We start from the raw sequence: 20,406 nt of genomic DNA, 5'->3' as shown, positions 1-20,406 counted from the left end.
TGTCCGGACGCAAAGCCAGGACGTGACACCTCTGCAGCACCCCACACCTCGAGGCGACCCCAGGGAGGAGACCAGGAATCTCTAGAGAATGTTACAACTAGACTGGAATTCGTGTCCGACGGGTGGTAGGAAGTCAGCAACTACACAATTTGGACGTGAACGCCGGCCGCGTAGCCCCCGCCCCACACCCACCTCCAGCTCCCGCAGCGCCCTGGCAGCGCCCCCCGGAAACCGCGGCGCCCCCGGAAGCCCCGACCCCAGCCTGGGGTCTACAGCCCTCCCCGGAAGTTCCTCCTCCTGGCTAGGGCCGCTCTGGCCCGCGCGGGCCCTTCTCGCTGGTGGACTCGGCGTCGCCCCGCCACACGACGCTCCTCCGGCCGCCAGGGGTGCGGAGGCCGTGGCAGGGCCCCTCTAGCCCGCGGCGGCCGCTCGACTGCTCTGCGGCGCTCTCCCTTCCTGCGCCCAGGCCGCCGCCTTCGAGCAGTTCCCCCGGCAACGTCTCCGAGCCGTTCCCCCGGCAACGCTCTGCAGGCGCAGTCCCGGCCGCCATGGACTCGCTGTCGGGCGCTGAGCCTCGCCGGGCTCGCGGCCGCTTGGGCGAGGCGTCCCCTGGAGCGCGGGCTGCGGCGGCGCCCTGGGCGCGCTTCTCGGCCTGGCTGGAGTGTGTGTGCGTGGTCACCTTCGACCTGGAGCTAGGCCAGGCGCTGGAGGTGAGCGGGGCGGGGGGCCGGGCGGCGGGGCGGGCCTTCCTCTGTCGCCGCCGGCTGACTAGGGCCCGGCCATCGCCCCCAGGCGGCCTGAGCACTGCCCGCGCGAGAGGTACTGTCGGGCCCACCCCCCAGGTGGCCTCTTCCTCTTCTGAAGCCCCGCACCTGTCACCTCCTGGAAGGTGCCCCACCCCCGCTCCCGGCAAAAGCAGAAAGAAAAAAAAAAAAAAAAGGCAAATTGCCAAGACTTCCCATTGCGGTGCAGGAGAGAGGGGCCCCGCACTTGGGGAAACCAAGGCTCTTTCCCATAAAAATCTGTCCCGTCTTTCCCCTTTCCACCACTAGCCCTGATACCTTCCCTCCGCATTTGTTCCAGCCAGAATCCCAGGGGCCAACAAGGATTTGAAGTGCGTTGCCTCTGGTGCCGTCACCCCCTTCTAATTGTCCTTCAAAGTCCAACCTTTGTGGCTTCTCCTGCTTGAAATCCGTCCACACCTCCTTGTTCGCTTACGGTCAGACCCGGACCCCTTGAAGTCACGTTGCAACCACACTAGTCATCTTTCTGTTCGCCAGCCGCACCCACCTCACCGGGCCTGGGCGTCCCCACTGCCTGCACCCCCCCCCCCCCACCACAAACAGCTTCTCTTCCTCCACCTATAGATGAAAATGTGGTCTCCTCGGGGAGGGGAGGCCTTCCGCAGGCCTGTCACAATGGTCATTGCTCTGAAAGCGGTGACCCACACCAGGCAGCTGAGCAGTGCAGGGGCGTCGCCAGGTTGTCAGAGAGCCTGACAGGTAGTTGCCAAGATGAGGCTCAGCAGCCATCCTTGGGGAAGCCAGTGAAGGCATGTTTTCTCAGCCTTTGCTGAATTCCGAGAGCCTGCGGGGAACCCGAGTCTTCTAAACACAAAGGGCCTGCCCTTCCTGAGACCTTTTTGGATCCCAGTGCGGTGCCCAGGTCTCTGTGGAGACCCCACCCCCACCAGGCAGGCATTACTGTGATAGCCCCATTTGACCGAGGGACCTGAGCACAGAGGTGAGGTGAGGTGATCTGCCCGGTGTTACAGAGCCCACACTCATGCTGTTGCCCAAATTGTTCCCCATAAAATCACAAGAAAAGGCGTTCTTACGTAAGTTTTTCTAGAACTTAACCGTTTAGAAAGCTAATTCTAAGCAAGTACCATTAAAGGCTCTGTGTGCCTGGGCTTCTGAGCCTTTGGTGAGGCTACACAGCTCTGGGAGGGGATGTTGGGGACCCAGAGCCCCTCGAAATCATCAAGTCTCTGCAGGAATCGGGCTGTCACTCTTATCAGTGCAGCCACAGTCTTTATCAGGTCTGCCTCTTGATCAGGGGTCATTTCAGCTGGATCTTCCGGCTTTTGAGGATGTCTTGGACTGCCTGAGCACCGAAAACACCCTGACTCTGTGCTTGGCGCTGGGATGTGGACAGAACAGCCAGAGGCTGCCTTCCAGGAGCTCCTGGCCCACAGAAACCCCATGGACAAGTGCAGCTCAGAGGAAGGCGTAGGGCTTGGCCAAATCTTGGAGGGTGAGAAGGAGGCAGCCAGGCAGGGGAGAAGGGGCTGTTTCAGGTAACCCCTCCCTCAAAAAACCAGCAAGAACAAAGGCAAGGAGTTGTCCACTCACTCATCCGATAAACCCAAGTACTAAGTGGCTGCCGCCAGCCAGGCCCTGCAGCACCGGGGCTGGACACGGGGAACACTGACTTAAGTGAGAAGACAAGGCCCTGCCCCCCGGGGTTCACGTTCTGTGCTAGAGACACAGACAGTAAGTGGACAGGACACCCGCAGACACACAATACGGGGAGGGGGTTCCAAGCATGTGGGTGCACTGAAGCCTGTGGGTGAGGCAGGAGTCCCACTCGAGAGGAAGGCAGGCAGGGCCTAGTGGGGGGGGGGGGATGAGAACATGCGGATCAGCCAAGGAGAGGGCCTGGCTCTGCCCTGGATGCCCAACTTCGGCTGGAGGCCCAGAGAGCTCCTCTCCGCTGTGGTGTTGACGTCCTTCCCGGACAGAGCTCCTGCACAGTCTCAGGACCCTTTCTAGTCAAAAGTCATCGAGGATCCCAAAAAGCTTTTTGTATTGGCGACACCTGTCAGCGTTTACCAGAAGTTAAAACTGAGAAAATTTTAAAATACTTAATTAAGCTATTGTAAAAAACAAAACCAAATGAAAAACAAATACTGTATGCGTTAATATAAATATTTTCATGAAAACAGCCATATTTTGCAAAACAAAATTTAGTGAAAGGAGTGGCATCATTGACACTTCTACAAACCTTTTTAATACCTGGCCAGAGAGAAGGCAGCCGGCTTCCCGCATGGGTTCTGCTGTGCGTGCCGTGACAGTGTGCGTTACAACCTCTGGAAGCATCAGTGCATGTGTGAGGGTACAGCTTGGGCCTCAAGAGTCCTGAGGCACCTGGGCATTCTCAAGGGACACTTCACGTCTGTCTTCCTCGGGGAAGACTGCGTCCCAGGAGCAGCAGCTGTGCTGACTGTCTCGGGCAGAGAGGACAAGGCCCTCGTGGGCCTACGGGGATGGGGTCCTCAGGCAGCACGACTCCTTGCTTCCTGCCTTTCTCTGAGGGTCTACTCCACTTCTTCCCCCGTCGAGGCGTGGCTCAGTTTGGCCTTCCCTCGGGTCTCCATTCTCAGGAGAGACTGCACCAGGCCATAAACGTGTGCTCTCACCAATTTTTCCAGTGGGGTCCGTGGACATAGATGCAGAGGCCAAGGTGGCCTGCTTAGATGCTGCAAGACTCCTGATTCAGACCCCTGGTCTCAGTGCAGAGGGTCCATTGCCCCAGCTGCCAGGCACCTGCCTTTCCTTGGCCTTGACACACATGAGGGCTTGGCCTGAGTGGTCCTGTGGCCCTGCCCCTCCGAGCCCTCCCAAGGTTCCTCTGTGGGTCCAGTGCCATAGACAAAATGCCCTTCGATCTTATTGCCTCCTTAGCTGACATGTCCTTGAAGTTGCCACACGACCTGCCTGTTCTGTTATCCCTCAAACATGTGTTTTCACACACATCATAAATACTGTATCTGGTGAGGGTATAGTCCCTGCCGGGGCCAGGAGACCAAAGTATCTGGGACATGGTCCCTGTCCTCAGGACACTTGGTGTGCAGCAGAGGAGACAAAATGGGAGCACAGCAGCAAGCCCGAGCGTAAAAGGACAAGAAGCTACGTCATTCCGACAGTGCAAACCCCAGAACCTGGCGCTTTGGTCTGGGGGCTCAGGGAACACCCCAGGAAAAGTCTCAGCTTAAACCCAACTCCTCCTCAGTGTTAGAGTTTGGGGGACAGAGCAAGGGGCCCATGCACACAGGCCCTTGGCTCCTGGCCCATTGTAGACTCCCAGCACTGCCTCTTCCTGACAGCACAAGCCAGGGCAGCAGCAAGGCCCACGGTACGCCCGCTCCCCAGAAGTCCCCTTGAGGCCCACTGAGGGTGAGGGCTGTGGGGCTCCCTGCCATTTTGGTCCCCGACAACGAAACCCATTCTGGCCACGGGCCTGTGCATGGAGTTGCTGAGCCTGAGAGCCAAGCCTCAGCCCCCTGCCCCTCTGGGGCGTGGCCTGCCTCCTAGATCACTAAGGGCCTGCTTCTGACATGGCTGGGGCCCACGGTGTTCTCCTGGGGCTCTCGCTCCAGGTGGGGCACAAGCCAGAAGCTCCTGGATCCCAGAACGGCAGAGGTTGGGGTGAAAGCACTCAAGGTGCTGTTGACAGGCAGGGATGCCGCTGTCTCGGATGACCCCTGAATCGAAACCAGGAGATGAGGTTGACAAGTCCCGTCTAGGGGAGCAAGTCTGGGGATGGTACAGCCCAAGACTCTGGCTGAGTAGAGGGGTTCAGGAGGTGGAGAGCAGGAGGGGCAGGGGCCAGCAAGCAGGGCCATGTAATCACACTCCAGAAGGAAGAGGAGGCCACGGGGGCTCTGAAAACCACCTTCTGAAGCTGTGGGGGCAGACCTTGGAGATGGTGGAGGCAGGGGGGCCAACCACAGTCTGCATGAGGGGTCTGAGGAGGGAGTTGGGGAGCTTGCCCAGGTGTGGCGGCCAAGGCAGGGGAAGGATAGTGTGGTCTTGTGCTGAGAAGGGCCCGGAGGGAGCCCAGGGAAGAGGAGGAGGGGGCAAGGGACACACTCCTGCCAACCAGCGTGGCACTGCCTGCCCAGCCGATGTTACCCGGTGCTTGTGTCCCTGCAGCTGGTGTACCCCAGTGACTTCCGGCTCACGGACAAGGAGGTGGGTCCTGGCCTGTTGGGAACGGATGTGGCCCTGCACTGAGCCAGGCCTCACCGGGTTTCCTGTGTTTCAGAAAAGCAGCATCTGCTACCTGTCTTTTCCCGACTCCCACTCAGGTAGGCAGCCCCAGCTGGGATGTCAGCTCTGGGGCTGGCGGGAAACAGGAAGGAGGTGGGAGGTGAGGCTGTCCCAGAGCCCCACCAGCCCCACTCCTGTCTCTACACTGCCTCAGTGGTGGTCACGTTCCCAGATTCTCGTGGAAAGAAGGGTCTCTGGGCAGAGGGATCGGCGGATCTGGTGCCCTTTACTTCAACACAGCGGCCACCAGGACCTGGGACCTGGCCTTTGCTCTTGTCCAGGCAGGCCTGTTTTTCTGTCCCAGGCAAGCTGACTGGGCCCCACACCAGAGTGTCCCAGTATCCCACCTGTGCTAGTTGACAGCACGGATGCTTTGGGGCTGTTCCTGCTGCTTCTGTGTGCTGTGTTTATTGTGAAACTCTCAGGGGCATCAATTAGGACACAGCCTTCCTGGCAAGCTGGGCTTTCGTCTCTGGTTCCACCCTGACACAGTCTGGTGGGGGCTGCCTCCCTTCCCAGGCTGCCTCGGAGACACTCAGTTCAGCTTCCGCATCCGGCAGTGTGGTGGGCAGAGGAGCCCCTGGCACGCGGAAGACAGACACTACAACAGTGGGGCTCCCGTGTCCTTGCAAGTGAGTGTGGCTGCCTCTCCCCACAGGGCAGGGTGGGGCTGGTGTGAGCAGCCCCTGTAGGGCACCTGGGCTCTGTGTGGGAGGACAGGCACTGGCCAGGCCCAGCCAGTAGGCTTTCCAAGCGCCACCAGCCCCTCTGCGCCTGCAGCACAGGCGCCCCCACCTCCTCTGGCTGTCAAGTCCTGCCAGAGTTGTTTCATCATCCTGGCCTCTGCTGGGGTTAGGCTCACTCTCCCGGGGACTCTCCAGGGTCCCTGGAGCTTTTCGGTGCATTGTGTGTGCGGCAGGGCGTGGCCCAGTGTGTGGAGGCCAAGGTAAGCCTCCGGTGCACCCAGGCCCCGGAGCTGCAGGGACCGCCGTGTTTGCAGGGACCTTCTCTGCAGAGGTGTCACCCACCTTCTGAGCCCAGGACTCTCCTGGCCGGGGAGAGCTGTAGCAGCCTTGGCAGGGAGTTGGGTGGGCGGGACGGAGCGTGGGCAGTGGGCTCAGCCTGGCTGACACTGCTCCCCTTCCAGAGGGAGCCGGCACACTACTTTGGTTACGTGTACTTCAGGCAGGTGAAGGACAGCTCCGTGAAGAGGGGCTACTTCCAGAAGGTGAGCCACCTGGCTGCTCGGGGGTGGTGCTGCTATAAGGCAGGGCTGGTGGCCATCAGGACAGATGGACCAACAGGCTGGGGGTCCTGACCCTCCAGTAGTGCCCACTCCTCCTGCAGCCCCCAGCCACTTGGCACGGGGCAGAGCTCACTGCCCTGGGCCACCTAGGCCGCCCCACCTGGGGGCAAGGGGTGGGGGATGGGTGCCGCTGTACCCAGCTCTCCTGCTGGCCTTTTGGGGCACGGGCTCTGCTGCTTGCTCCTCGCTGCTGACTGGGGAGGGGCCCTCGCCACGCTTTCAAGATTAGGAGAACTTCCACCTTGAACTCAGACACCATAAGCAAAAGCTGCTTGCCTCCTGGGACGATCACCCCAGAAATCTTGGCCACGTACATTTTCCTGAGGAGGCCCAGGGTCCAGCCCCACTCTGCTGTCGCCTGAGGTTTCCCTGTCTCGTCAGAGGCAGGCTTTGGGTTTTCTCCTAATAAGCCTGGGGTCCAAGTTGGGCCATTTCTGGGGACAGGTGTCCTGTGGGGTTTGTGGGATGTACTGCCGCGGGCAGACTCTGGCTGAGCCAGGCCCCAGGGGTCCCTGCAGACTCCTGAGTGGCTGGGATTCCATCTCACCGGCCCGGCGCGCCCTGCAGTCTCTGGTGCTGGTATCCCGCCTGCCCTTCGTCCGGCTGTTCCAGGCGCTGCTGGGCCTCATTGCCCCTGAGTACTTCGACAGGCTGGCACCGTGCCTGGAAGCGGGTGAGTGGCTGTCAGGTCCTGCCAGAGTGGTTTCATCATCCTGGCCGTAGCCCCCAGTGGCTTCAACAGGCACCTGCTGCTTGGGGCAGGCTCCTGACGCTGGCCGCCTGTGTCCACAGTGTGCAGTGAGATTGACCAGTGGCCCGCCCCCACGCCTGGGCAGACCCTGAAGCTGCCTGTCATGGGAGTAGTCCTCCAGGTGAGACTGGCTGGCGGGGCTGGGAAGGCCGCAGGTTCATGGGGACACCCACTCCCAGCTGGCGTCTGTTCCTGTTGTTCCCCCAGGTTCGCATCCCGTCCAGGGTGGACAAGCCAGAATACAGTCCTCCAAAGCAGTGCAGCCATGAGGTAGGGGTGCCGCTCCTGGGCCCGGGGCCTCACACCTGCCTCAGACCTCCCACCTCCTCAGGCCTCCCCGCCCCACTTGTTAGGGGCCCTGTGGGGGTGGGGGTGGGGGTGCAGGGCAGGGGCCACGGCCCCCAGCGCTCTCCTGGGGTGAGGGGTGCTGCTTGCGGCTTTGGGGATGCCAGCCTTGCCCTCGGCCTCACCCTGCCCGCCCCTCGTCTCAGAGTCTGCTGCCCACCCCAGTGGTCCTTGCCAGTGTCCACGAACTGGACCTGTTCAGGTGAGCCCGGCAGGCTGCCGCCTGCTACCTGAATACATGGGGAGGGGTCCCCCGAGGTAGAGCCTGTGCAGGGCGGGGGCCGCCTATCAGGAAGGAACCCTTGGCCGGTTCCACGAGGGACACTTATACAGAAGAAGAGCCCAGGGTCCCGGTGCCTCTACCTAGAGGAGGTGGGCACGGTGGGCAGGAAGGTTCCAGAGGTCAGGTGCAGGGAGGGAGCAGCTGTGTTGGGAGATACTCGCTGCCTGAGGCTACTCCTCTCCAGGCAGGTCTATGAGGGAGCCAGGCTTTGGAGACTGAGCCGCCCTGCCCAAGAGGCAGTGCAGGGCCAGGCAGGCACGCCGGCGGAGTGGGGGGCGGCCCTAGACGCCCCTCGGCATGGCCTGGTGTCCTCACTGCCTTCCGTCCAGGGCAGTGCCAGGTGTGGGCGGGTCAGGGCTGGCAGGCTCTGTCCCCGCTGGGCTTCCCTGACCGCCCCTGCCCCGCACAGGTGTTTCCAGCCAGTGCTGACCCACGTGCAGACTCTGTGGGAGCTCATGCTCCTGGGGGAGCCCCTGCTGGTCCTGGCGCCCTCACCCGCCATGGCCTCCGACCTGGTGCTGGCTCTGATCAGGTATGCCGGGCGGCACAGGGCGGGGCTGGCCGGGGCACTGGACCGGCCCCTGCCGTGTTTACTGGCCCTGCCACGCTCCCCCCCCCCCCCCGCCGCCCCACAGCTGCCTGCAGCCCCTCAAGTTCTGCTGTGACTACCGCCCCTATTTCACCATCCATGACAGCGAGTTCAAGGAGTTCACCACACGCACGCAGGCCCCGTGAGTCCCCCGTCTGTGCCCTGTCCCCAGCCTGCCGTATTCCACCTCCCTGGGCCTGCCTCTGCCTCTTCTCTCTCTCTTTTCTCTCCTCTCTCTAGACCAAACGTGGTCCTGGGAGTCACAAACCCTTTCTTTATCAAAACACTCCAGCACTGGCCCCACATCCTCCGTGTTGGGGAGCCCAAGATGTCAGGTGAGGCTGGCCTGTCCTCTGCCCAGGGGACCTGGGGAGGTGGGGTGAGGGGCTCAGAGGCCCACCCAGAGGGGAGCCTCAAGGGCCCTGAGCCTGAGTGGCAGAGCTGCGGCACTGAGGCCCAGCCACCGCCGTGTTTCGTAGGGGATCTTCCTAAGCAGGTCAAGCTGAAAAAGCCCTCTAGGCTGAAGACCCTGGACACCAAGCCAGGTGTGTGCCCTTGGCGGGACCCTCCTCTCCTCCAGAACCCAGGCAGTAGGCTCTGAGTTCTCGGGGAGCCTTCTCTGCTTCACAGGGCTGGAGAGGGGAATAGATGTGCAGGTGCATCCAGAGGGGGTAGGGCTGTGGGGGGTGGGAGGGGGCCCTTCGGCTGGGGGCCACTTCTGCCCTCCCGAAGGGTTGGGGCTGTGGGGGGGAGGCCCGGCTCTGCCCTCCCTAGGAGGTGGGGCTGTGGGGGGGTGCCCCCCCCCGCCCTTGGGAGGGGGTGGGGGCAGTGGGGATGGGGCCAGCTCTGCCCTCCTGCCAGGCCTCTACACGGCTTACTCCGCCCACCTCCACCGAGACAAGGCGCTGCTGAAGCGGCTGCTCAAGGTACAGGCTGGGGGGGGGGGGCGGGGCTCCGGGGTGGGGAAGTGTGAAGCTCTGCCTTGGATTCGAGCCCACGCCTCCCCCGCTCCCTTAGGGCCTGCAGAAGAAGAGGCCGTGGGACACACAGACGGCATCGCTGAGGCGGCACCTCCTAGAGCTCACCCACAGCTTCATCATCCCCCTGGTGAGGCCCAGGGCAGGAGGGGGAGGGGAGCGGAGGGCCACGGCCCTGGTTCACTCCCCTCCCCTTCCCTGCCAGGAGCACTACATGGCCAGCCTCATGCCCCTGAAGAAGAGCATCACACCTTGGAAGGTTCGGGTCCAGGTGGCATCTGGGGAGGGTCCGGGAGGAAGGTAAGGGAGGAGGTCATGGGTATGCAGGAGCCCCCAGGGCTCCAGGCTGTCCCCACACATGCCAGACATCCCTCAGAGGACAGAAGAACGGGGCCCACCCCGGAGGGGCTCGAGGCCCTCCTCTCTGAGAAGGGCCATCCTAGGATCTGTCCCGGGAAGGGTGGGGTCTGGGGGTCCTCACGTGGCTGAGGAGTATGGCAGTGAAGGGTCCTGGCCAGCCGAGGTGCGGGGCCTGTGAGGCTGCGTCCCCCACCTCCCCGCGCTCACCAGGTCCCTGTCTCAGACTCCTCCCCAGATCCGCCCCTTCCGCCAGGATGACTTCCTGCGCAGCCTGGAGCACGCAGGGCCCCAGCTCACCTGCATTCTCAAGGGCGACTGGCTGGGCCTGTACAGGTGGGTGGATGGCAGGTGGCCTGAGGCCCCTGCAGTGGTCGGTGTAGACCCTGCCCTCACCCAGAGTCAGTCCACGGCTGCTGTATCTCATCCCCCACAGGCGGTTTTTCAAGTCCCCCCACTTTGATGGCTGGTACCGGCAGCGGCACAGAGAGATGGCCCATAAGCTGGAGGCCTTGCACCTCGAAGCTATCTGTGAGGCGGTAAGTGGGGGAGCTGGGGCTGGGGGAGGAAGTGGGGGTGTGCAGGCCCCCGGGCAGGGGGCGGGCCCTGGTGATGGCTGGCTCCGTCTTATTCCCAGCAGAACATTGAGACCTGGATGAAGGACAAGTCTGAAGTGGAGGTCGTGGACCTAGTCCTGAAGCTTCGGGAGAAGCTGGTGAGATGCCTCCTGGCCCTGTCCAGCCTCTGCCAGCCGGATGTGGAGTCACCTGCCCCTGACCACCACTGCCCCTGCAGGTGCAGGCACAAGGCCACCAGCTCCCGGTGAAGGAGGCGACGCTTCAGCGGGCACAGCTGTACATCGAGACAGCCATCGGCTCTTTGCCCAAGGACCTGCAGGCTGTCCTGTGCCCCCCCTAGGACAGAGCCAAAGGGCAAGGTCCAGGGATCTGGGTCTGGCCCAGCTTCCTCATCCTCAGTGAGAGGTGGTCCCAACCAAGCGCGAGCTCCCTGCTGCTGCTCCCCAGCCTTGGCCTCCTGTCAGCACCACTGTTGTTCCAGCAGTAAAGGTGGCATTTGGACCCACAGCCTGGCCCCTGACTATTGGCGGATCACATGCTGGCCAGAGCCTCACCTCCCCCTGGGTCCCACCTGCCCTCTGCAGGGCCTGAGGGCTGGGAGGCGGAGCTGGCTGGGAGCCCTCACTGCTCTGGGCACATGGCTACCCGCCCCCCTGCGGTGCCCACCTGCCCAAGCCCTGCAGGCCCTGTCCTCCGGCCCCACCAGGCTGCCCAGCCCGAGACGGAAGGAGGCAGCTGTTAGGCAGACCCCTCTTCTCATGCAGCCACCCACCCATCCTGTGGGGGAGGGGGATACCTCGCTGTGGTCACTGGCTTGGGATGGGCAAAGGCCTGTTTGCAGGGGTGGAGCTCTGCCCTGTAGTCTGCTGGGAGGCTGCCAGGGGGGTCTGGGGCATCGTCCTGGATATCACTCTTGGCATACCCGACTGGGCACCCTCTCTGCTCCGCCCAGTGCTGCTTCCTGGCTGACAGGCCCTCGAGCTATGTCCCCTGTGTCCATCCACCCCCACGTGCAGCATGAGGGGTCCTGGACTCAAGCCTCACCGGGTCCTCTCGGCCAGAGCCCTGCTGCCGCAGCCTCGGAGCACCAGGCTGCTTGGCAAGGCACAGAAGGCCCAGAGGTGTGACACGGTAGAGTGCCGGGCCCTTCAATGCCCGGTGCTGGCCGGTCCCGGCGCTGCCCTGGCTTAGCGCAGGTGACGGTGCTGTCGGCCAGCGGGTGGGTGGGCGTGAGGTGTGGACCGAGCGCCGTGGGCCGGCAGGTAAGTCTCCCGACCTCCCGACTTCATCCGAGAGGTGAGGCTGTGTGGGCGCCTGGCTGGCTTTGGCCACCTCCCTGCATGGTGAGTGGGCGTGGGCTGGGCGAGCTGTTCCCCTTCCGCGTGCCTGTAGATCGAGTACTCACTGACCACTGCGCCCCTTCTGTGCTGGGCTTGGCAGAGTCACCAGATGACAGTGGCCGCTGGTCTCAGAAATGTTGGTGTCGACTTGTGCAGCCCTGACTGGCCTAGGACAGCCTGTCACTGCCGCCATTCTGCAGGCAGCTGAGCCCAGTCTGGCACAGGGTCCAAGGACACGGCTGTGAATTAAGCAGAACGGAATAGAGCCGGGCGGAGGCACAGATCCACTTTTGCAGGACTGGGCTGGAGCTGCGGGTCAGAGGCCCTCCATTGGCCCCAAATGCCACTCTGGCCTCCCTGCCCTGGCTGTCAGCCTGGAGGGGAAGCCTCCTTATCCAGGATGTGGTGTTCAAGGGGGTCTGCAAAGACACCAACACCTTCTTTGTGACTGGCTCTCTAGTGTGCCAGCTAGGGACAGGGCCAGTCCTGGGCCTGGGCCCCCAGAGGGCCATGGCTTCAAGGTGTGTGGGTGGCTTGGGAAGTTGACCTGGGCCCCTCTCTCGGCTGTGACCCCAACTGTGAGGGGTATGCTCCAAGCATCACTCTAGCTTGTGCTTGCCATGCTGGGGGCCTGGGAAGCACAGGCTGCAGGGAAGGGGCTGGGAGGGGCCTTCTCAAAACCCCCAGTGACCTCCCGGATGGCCCAACCAGGTTCTCCCAATTCCCTGAGCCCTCCCGTGTGGTGGAGGCCCCGTGGCTGTCCCTCATAGTTCATCCCAAGGACCACTGTGGGCAGGAGCTCTGGGGAGGGACTCCCGGAAGGCTGGGCGATGCAGCCCAGGGCGCAGAGTCCAAGGCTGAAGCGTGGAGGTGTGAGGACGCATCTCTCCTGGAGCCACGAAGGGGGTCCCTCTTCCTTGTAGCCTGACCTCTGGGCACAGTACAGCCTTGGTGGGGGGGCCTCTGGGGTGTTTTGGTTGGTCAGCGAGGGCTCTTGAGGTTGGAAGGCTGTGTGTGGTGGCTGTGGGGACGCCAGTCAGCCACACCAGGGACAGGAAGGACGGTCATCACCCCCCAGCTTCCTGTGCTTTATTTAAAGATTCCCTTTTAGTCTGGGATAGTGGCCTTCCCACATTTTTGGTATTAAAATGTTCTTCTGTGACCATGCTTGTCTTTTAACTTCCTTTTTTGATAAAAAGTTGGCATCCTTGTCAGACCCTAGTAATTTTAGGGTCCTCTGCAGTGGGGATTGGGTAAGCCAGGGTATGAATGCAGTTCAGGGCTAAAGGAGAGAAGGTTTGGCCTGGCTGGTTGGGGGTGGAGGGCGGCTGAGATGCTGAAAGAACAGGACATTCTTCTAATGCTCTTAATGGCTTCATCTCGTTGGGGGAGTTCTTGATCACTGGGGGCAGGTCTGGGGGTGGGGGGAGCTGAAGGGGAGGAGATGCTTGAGGGTGTGTGGAGGTGCCGGAGGAAGTGAACAGGAGCAAGTGAACAGTGCGAGGAGGAGCTGGGGCAGGGAGGGGGCATGCTGGTGTAGGAGTGTGGGTTAGGGTTTGGGAAATGTCCCCATCTCTTCCCTGGGTCCCCAACTGCTGCCCAGCACACGCCATCCAGTGGTGGGAGACTGCACGTATCTCAAGTCCAGGCACTGAAAGTCCTGATGCTGGGCCTGGGTACAGGTCTCCAAAGACCCTCTGGAAGTAGGTGAGGAGGGAGAAGGGCCGCTGGGGGCTGATGCCGAGTCCGGAGGCTGCTCCCAGCAGGCGCGCTCCTCCCCTGAGACACTGGGGGGCTGAGGCTCCAGGGACCTGGTCAAGGCGCAGGCCTCCCCGCCCCCCGGGGAGAGCAGGGGTGTGGCCGGCCCGACCCCCATCTGAGGTGACGGTACTAGTGCCGAACCTGCTTCGGAGCCAACCGAGAGGGGTTCAGACGTGTCGGGTGGCTCGGAGCGCTCCCCTGGCGCTGAGGCCTGAGCTCCCGAGTGAACCCGGGCGCTCCCAGGGTGGTGCCAGGCGGGGGGTGGGGGGCGCACTCTGCCTGCAGTGAACCGGGGCTCGAACGCTGCCTAACATACCCTTCGCTGCGGCGCACTCGCTGCGGGCGCGGGTACGGGGTACGGGGTACTCGCGGCGAGGGCGGGGGGCGGGGGCGGGGCCCTCCCTCCTCTTCCCTCCTCCTCCCTCCTCCTCCCTCCTCCTTCCCCCCCTTCCCGCCCCTCTCTCCTCCCCTTGCCCTCGTCCTCCTCCCCGCCCCTCCCTCCTCCCCCTCCTCCGCCTCCTCCCTGTCCCTCTTCCACCCCGCTCTCCCCGCCCTCCCCCTCTCCCCGTCGGGGGCGGGGCCGCTGCTCCCGCGCGCTCCGGCCCCTCCTCGGCCACACAAAGGCCCGTCTCCATGGCAGCCGCGCGGGCCGGAGCGCAGCGCCGATCGCGGCCCGGGCGCCATCGAGCCTCGGCGGCGGACGTGCAGGTATCGCGGTGGGGGTAAGGGCCCACGGTGCGCCCGCGCGGGTCGGGGGGCTTCGCCGTTAGCGCCGCCCTGTCCCAGCCTGCGCGCCCTGGGCGCGGGGACCCGGGGCAGCTGCGGCTCCGCGGAGGGCGATCGGGCCTCGGCCGCCGTCCGTGTGTCCTCGGCTCTTCCAGGTGGCCGGGGAGGCCCGCGGCGCCGGGGGCGAGCGGGCTTGGCCCGGCCGAGGGCCCCCAGCCGGGCGCCGCGCCCTCTGGACCTCTCGGACCCTTTCTGGTTCCGGACCCTCCCTCCCCGCCCAGGCCTCCCACCTCTCCAGCCACTGAGATCCGTGGGCAGGGCTGCAGTTGTCCCTGTTGTGCAAGAGCTCGGGACCCCCAGCCACCTGCCCCCACCCCGGCAGCAGTTCCGGGGTGTCTCAGCCCAGGCTTCCCCAGGGGAGTGACCGGCAGTCAGGGCTTGGCTACCCGCCCCCCCCCAACCTTTCCCCACACACCCGCTGGGGCTGCTTTTGAGGAGGGCTTCGGCTGGGACCACCCTGTGAGCCCCCTGGTCTGTGCTTGGCCCCGGCAAGAAGGTTGGGAGCAAGCGTTCTGTCTTGGGACTAAGGGCAGCTTAGCACCGACCCGGGGTACCTGACGAGTCCTGGTGGCCCTGGGCCTGCTTGCGTCTCCACAGGGCCTGCTAAGGCCGCTCCTGGTGTGCTTGACTGGAATAGTGTTTATTACTGAGAAAATCTCAGACTGTGGGGGGGGGGGGAAGCATACCCAGTCCCTGGGCCCTCCCCTCACCCTCTGACCCTACATTTCTGCTGCTTCCTCCTGTGGGAAGCCCTCCTGGATGGGCTTCTCCCCACCCCTCTGTGCTCAGGCTGATTGGCAGATTTCTGGGGTCCCTGAGCTCAAGGGCCCCGGAGTTTCCTGCCACGTCACGAAGGCTTCTCTTCCCAGCAACTTGGAAAAGGAAGGAAGGGGTCCATCTGTCCCCTCTGCCTGTGGCAGTGGACAGGACGGGGGCGGGGGGCGTGAAGCAGGGCCCCAAAGCTAGTGGAATATCCTGGACCTTGGAGGATTTTCTAGCGCATGCCTGCTGTGGGAGAGCTCTCTCTTCCATGTCGAACTTAAGCCCCTGTGCCCTCCCCAAACCCAGGGCTGGGCCCTGTGAGAGCGGAGCGGTGCAGGTCAGCCCATGCCCGGATGTTACCCTGGCGTGTCCGGGAGAGGCCGTCTGAGAGTCTGAAAGTTGGACAGCTAGCACGAGCGGCCATCCCTCTGCCCTGAGGAGAGGGTCCCTAGGAGGGAAGGTCAAGCATTGGCCTGGCTGGGCCTGCTGGCTATTTTTTGTAGCATGTCAGCTTTCAGGAATTCCCAGAGGAGATTAAGGACAAACAGGTGGTCTCCACAGATGTGAACCTACCACCTCTTCCCACCGTGTCCCTGTGGGTGCCCACCTTGGTCTAAGGGGTGGGCCCCTCAAGGAGGGCCTGAGGTTTGGCCAGGGGTTCCTTGCCCCAGGAGGGGAGGGAGGTTACCGAGAAAAACAAGGGTTTGGAATGTGAGTCCCCCCTCCCCTGCCGGCTGCCTGCCAAGAAGGAATTATTTTGGATTATCCAGCCGTGTCCAGCCACCCAAGGGGGGAGGCCGCAGCCCTGCCGAGGGATCCACTTCCGGGGCTGAGGGTTGAGAGCCCTGGGAGGGAGGGACGGGCTAGTCTGGGCAGCTCCACCGCCTCCTGAGGCTGCTCAGACCGGTCGGGGGCGGGGTGGGAGGGGATGCGTCACCCTCGGGTTGGAGATTGCAGGCCCTGCCTAGCCAGCCTGGAGCCGACCCAGGCCCCTCCGAGGGAGGCCACAGGGCTGGAGGAGCCCCAGATCCTGTCCTCAAGGGCTTGGGGGAGTTGCCCAGCCGGGGGTCCCCCTTCAGCCCCAGAAGGCTTCGCACCGTGGCCTGAAGGCCTCTGAGGCCACTCTCCAGAGCTGGGTTCAGGGACACACCTTGGGTTACTCACACCTGGTGCTTCCCAGGGATGACGAGGAGCAGGTAGGGGCGTGACTTAGGCTGCTTAGGGTGCTGCACAGGGGTCTTCTCCGGCTGGCCCTCAGGCCACCTCCCTGTCCCCGCCCCCCAAGACCCGCTGACCAGCCGCTGACTGATGCACAGCCCCCTCGAAGCCCTTCTGACAGCCCAGCCTGCAGGTGAGGGGTTCCCCAGGTGAAGAGATACAAGCCATTCGTGAGTGAGGAGCTGTCTGGGGTGCTGCCTCTGCTGTGTGGGCCCCCTGGCTCTGTGCCTGAGTGTGCCCACAAGCCCTGTGCTCAGCAGCCCCTGTGGGGACCCCATTGGAGACACAGAGCTGGCAGCTTGGGCACAGAGCAGGAAGCCCAGGGTCCTGGCCCTAGCCCAGGCAAGTGGGGCAGAAGAGATTGGGTTGGAAAGCACTGGGGTGGGCTGGCAGCCTGGGGAGGGGTCCATATGGCATATGCCTATCTTTCCCAAGAGGGCACGGTTGCAGGCACTTGAGCCATCCCAAGACCAAAACCACTCTGGGAACATGGCATCCTGTCCCCTGCCTTGTCCCCACATCCTGGGGCCAGAGCCAATGATCCCCCTGGGACGTTGGGTGTGGGTGTGGGTGTGGGTGCACCGGGGGAGAGGCTGTGGGTTCCAGCACCCTCCCGTTTCGCCCCTTCTCAGATCTGAGCAGGGCCACGCTGAGGTGTGATGCCCTCTGCCACTGAGGGCTGTCTCCCGGTCACTTGCCTCAGTCCTTGCTGCAGCAACAGGTGCTCGTGGGCGGGGACATAAGCTTTTCTCCCCTGTCCGAGGAGGCTCCTGTGTCCAGAGCCTGCCTTGGACTCGGGTCTGGTCCGGGTAAGGCTGGGGACCAGAGGGTGGAGGAGGAGGTGAGCGGATCAGACCTCCTGGAACCGAAGCCCACGTGTGACCAGTTGGGGGGGGGGGGCCGCAGTGTCCCTCCAGCCCCAACCTCTGACGTAGTCGCAGGTTCATTGGGGCGGGTTCCTTGCTGAGGGTGGGGGCTGGGCAGAGTCCCTGCGCCGGAGCCTAGTGGGAGTTTGTGTTTGGGGTGGGGCTGTGGGGTGGGGTGGGGTGGGGCCAGCCTGCAGCTAATTGTCTTTGGACTCAAATTACAGGCTGAGAGGGCGGGATCAGTGGCCTGTAATTGACTGGTGGGGGGGGGACCTGTGGGGGGGCCCCTGCACCAGTGCTTCCCTTTTCTCTCCGCGGTCCTTGCACTCCCTTCCCCTCCATGGTTTCACATCTGACAGGCTCTGCTTCTCTCTGCCCAGTGATAGGAGGACCTCGGCCCCTTCAGCTCCCCGGGCAAGAACCCTGCCCTGTCCTGCCCTCCGCTGGCGGCCCCTGAACCAGGCCAGCACACAGCTCACCCTGCCTCATCTCGGCCAGAGCATTTGAAGGGCCGGGCCTGGCCTCTGCTGCCCTGCCTCCAGGTCCCACCCAAGTGGGTCTGCGTTCTTCTGCTCTGTGGTTGATTCACACTCTTGTGACAACGACTGGACCTGGGCTCTGGAGGGAGCCTGGCGCAGCCATGGTTGGCAACGGGGGCCGTTTGTGGGGACACCCGCAGGGCAGGCCCGGACCTGGAGCTGGGGTCCTCTTTCCCACTTTGTTACTCTCTGTGGCCTCCCCACCCAACCTTTCAGGCACAGAGACCGCATCACTCACTGCTGCCTCCCGCTGTGGCTGGGGGCTAATCCACCTGAGTGCCTGGTATGTCAGTGTGCTGGGCACCGGAGGGTCTCACCCTGGGCTGGGATCGGGGACATCTGGGCGCAGGGCCTGGCTCAGTGCCCACATCCTTGTCCTCAGATGACATGATGCCCACCAGTTCCCCATCCTTGTGCTAGGCGGGTCCCGGCCCGGGTGCTGTGGGGAAGGAGAGGGAAGCCTTGCGGGTGCAGCCTGGGTTCCGGCCTTAGCTCTGCCATCAGCGTGGCCCTGGACACATCACTTTCTGGTGCAGGGACCAAACCCCCGGCCCCTCCTCAGGAAAAGCAAGAGAGAGAATCAGGGTTGATGTCGGTCTTTCAGGAGGCCACCTGTGTCAACAGAGCAGCCGGGCAGGGGTGTTGGCCTTCTCCTCTGGCCTGTGTCCCCTGAGCCAGCATGCCACCTACGTAGACCCTGGGCCTTACTGGGGGGGGGGGGTGTGTACTGGCTCCCCTCCCGGCATACCAGCCCCAAGCTGAGGCAGTTCTGGGGTCCTGAAAGGCCATAGCAGGCAGCATGGGTGACAGGGGAAGAGGGTGTTCTCCCTGCTGGGAGGAAGTATGCTGGGCAGAGGTCTGGTGCAAGGGAGCCTGTGGCACTTGTGTGGTTCAGAGGCCGCGAGGGGGCAGTTGGACAGCATGGGGGTGACCTGGGTGGTATGGGGGCCCGGCTATAAAGCGGTGGGTTTGAAGGCCAGTAAGAGGTCGGGGCTCTGGGCCGCATGTGGATTCTAGCCCTTTCTGTGTATGGGGCTGCCCCCACCTTTCCTGCACATGGTCCCACCCTGGAGGCCAGCTCTAGGCCTGCCCAGCTCTGCCAGCCCTCTTGGCCCCTCTGGGCATCCTGGGCTAAGCCAGTGCTGGGCCTGCCCAAGACCCTTCCCACACACAGCCTCTCACAGCCCAAGAGCCCAGGTCTGGGGAACTTCCCACGGGCTCTTTGTCCCGGGGATGCTGTGTGGGTGTTGGGGAAGGACCCCTGCTGGCATCACAGACGTGTGTGCCTGCACATGTGTGGTCACGTGTGTGAGCGGTGGCTGGTTTGCCGGCTTGGCACAGTGCCCCAGGCTAATTGTGGGGTTCCGTAGTGATAGAGGAGGCGGGGCTGGGGTGACCGCCGAGGCGCTGACAGACTGATGGGGAGATTATAGGCCTTGCTTGCTCCTCACTTGCTCAGGCCCTCACCCGTCCGCCCCCCACGCCCACTCCCGCCTCCTGCGCGCGGCCCAGGAAGGGGGCTCTGGGTGGGGGCTGGTCCTGGGCCATGTGCAGCTGCCGTGAGCCTCAGGCTGTCGTGGCCTGCAGCATCCAGTCAGCTGTGGGGTGAGCCTGCAGAGGGGAGATGGTGAGGCAGGCAGGCAGGGAGGTGCTGGTGTGCAGGGAGGCCAAACATGAGAACCAGTGGTTCACGCCTGCCACTGAGGCCCAAGTGCCCACAGGACTGCCCTTAGCCTCTCCTAGCTTGGATGTGGGGGCTCGGGGACTCAGCTACAGGGGCCCCTTCCGCGGCTGTCTGAACTGCTCTTACCTGGGTGGTGGCTGGAGGCCCTGCACCCTCAGCTGGCCCCTGCCCATCTCTCACCCCCGCGTCGTCTCCCTCAATTAGACCATAGGCTACCCACTGGGGAGGTTATCTCAGGACCTAAGGGCCAGGCCCATCCTTGTCATCTATTTAAGTATTGACTGAGGCCACTGTGCCGACTCGTTCCTGAGTCCCCGGCACACAGGAAGCTGTCAGGGGCTTTGGGCTGAGCAGATGGGACAGGCCAGTGGGCCCAGGTTGGGGTTTCCCAGGAGCACAGGGATGTGAGTGGAGGGTGTTGAGCTGTGGAGCGTTCTGATGCAGAACTGCTGTGCAGAGGAGGAACCTGGGGGTGAGGCCAGAGTGAGGAGACCTGTGTGGGGCCCAAGCACGTCCTGGTGTGACACAGTGGTGGATAGGACCCAGGAGGGGTGGTTAGGGTGGAAGGGACAGGTCTTACAGCAGCGGTGGGGGCAGCGGGTGGCCAGCATCAGAACCTAACAAATCCTACCTCTGTCCCAGGAGGCCACTGCCTGCAGGCAGGGTCCCTGCAGGATAATTTATTTTACTGTGTTCTCGGCCGTTTCTTTCCCTTTCTTTCTTTCTTTCTCTCTCTCTTTCTTTCTTTTGAGAGGCAGAGAGAGAGAGAGAGAGAATCCCATGCAGGCTCCATGCTGTCAGCACAGAGCCCGATATGGGGCTCAAACTCAGAACTGTGAGATCGTGACTGGAGCCGAAATCAAGAGTCCAACTCAGCTTAGCCGACTGAGCCACCCAGGCGCCCCCCAGGGTTAGGCAGTGAGTGGGACAGAAGAGTGGCCTGATTGCCAGCAGCATGTGGACCCGGGTGTACGTGGGCACCCACAAGGGGCAGACAGGGAGGGGCTGGAGCACACACTCCCGGGCTTGGTTGGGCCAGCTCATGAGGCACCTGAGGGCGAGGGCTAGATGCAGATACCCTGGTGACAGCGACCTCAGGTCTCAGGCGGGGCTGCTGAGAGAAGACTTGCGTGCACTCAGGCGGACACAGCATCAGAAGCTTGAGTGGGAGGCTTGCGGGGGAGCACCGTGGGGTCACAAGGGGCTGGGG

General features: G+C 63.3%; 1 protein-coding gene across 3 annotated transcripts; it reads left to right on the top strand.

Moving 5' to 3' along the window:
- The first annotated feature begins 445 nt into the window (after window positions 1–445).
- On the top strand, window positions 446–12,742 carry DENND6B (DENN domain containing 6B). Of its 3 annotated transcripts, none has more exons than XM_047066505.1 (20): window positions 446–710; window positions 4,938–4,976; window positions 5,050–5,092; window positions 5,574–5,686; window positions 6,202–6,282; window positions 6,928–7,033; window positions 7,153–7,232; window positions 7,319–7,381; window positions 7,603–7,658; window positions 8,149–8,271; window positions 8,375–8,470; window positions 8,569–8,663; window positions 8,808–8,873; window positions 9,190–9,254; window positions 9,346–9,435; window positions 9,511–9,564; window positions 9,889–9,998; window positions 10,099–10,201; window positions 10,300–10,377; window positions 10,458–12,742. In XM_047066505.1, exons 1-20 carry the CDS (start codon window positions 549–551, stop codon window positions 10,578–10,580), a joined length of 1,746 nt encoding a protein of 581 aa, XP_046922461.1. In that variant the 5' UTR covers window positions 446–548; the 3' UTR covers window positions 10,581–12,742. The 3 variants fall into 3 exon arrangements, with proteins under 3 accessions (XP_046922461.1, XP_046922463.1, XP_046922462.1); XM_047066506.1 differs by having other exon boundaries at window positions 448–710; window positions 10,303–10,377; XM_047066507.1 differs by lacking the exon at window positions 4,938–4,976.
- Window positions 12,743–20,406: the final 7,664 nt, after the last annotated feature.

The sequence above is a fragment of the Lynx rufus genome, unplaced genomic scaffold (genome assembly GCF_022079265.1).
Source record: "Lynx rufus isolate CCGP_SWC_20201006 ecotype Redwood Valley unplaced genomic scaffold, mLynRuf1.p SCAF_7, whole genome shotgun sequence".
In the NCBI taxonomy this organism is placed as follows: domain Eukaryota; kingdom Metazoa; phylum Chordata; class Mammalia; order Carnivora; family Felidae; genus Lynx; species Lynx rufus.
The sequence above is the reverse complement of the archived record's forward strand: the minus strand, read 5'-3'. Positions and strand labels throughout refer to the sequence as shown.

Bases quoted from the DNA above. Each gene is read 5' to 3' on its own strand.
- DENND6B (XM_047066505.1), top strand. From the start codon at position 549: ATGGACTCGCTGTCGGGCGCTGAGCCTCGCCGGGCTCGCGGCCGCTTG. The intron at 711-4,937 runs GTGAGCGGGGCG...GTGTCCCTGCAG, and splicing joins AGCTAGGCCAGGCGCTGGAG to CTGGTGTACCCCAGTGACTT. The intron at 7,382-7,602 runs GTAGGGGTGCCG...CCCTCGTCTCAG, and splicing joins CAAAGCAGTGCAGCCATGAG to AGTCTGCTGCCCACCCCAGT.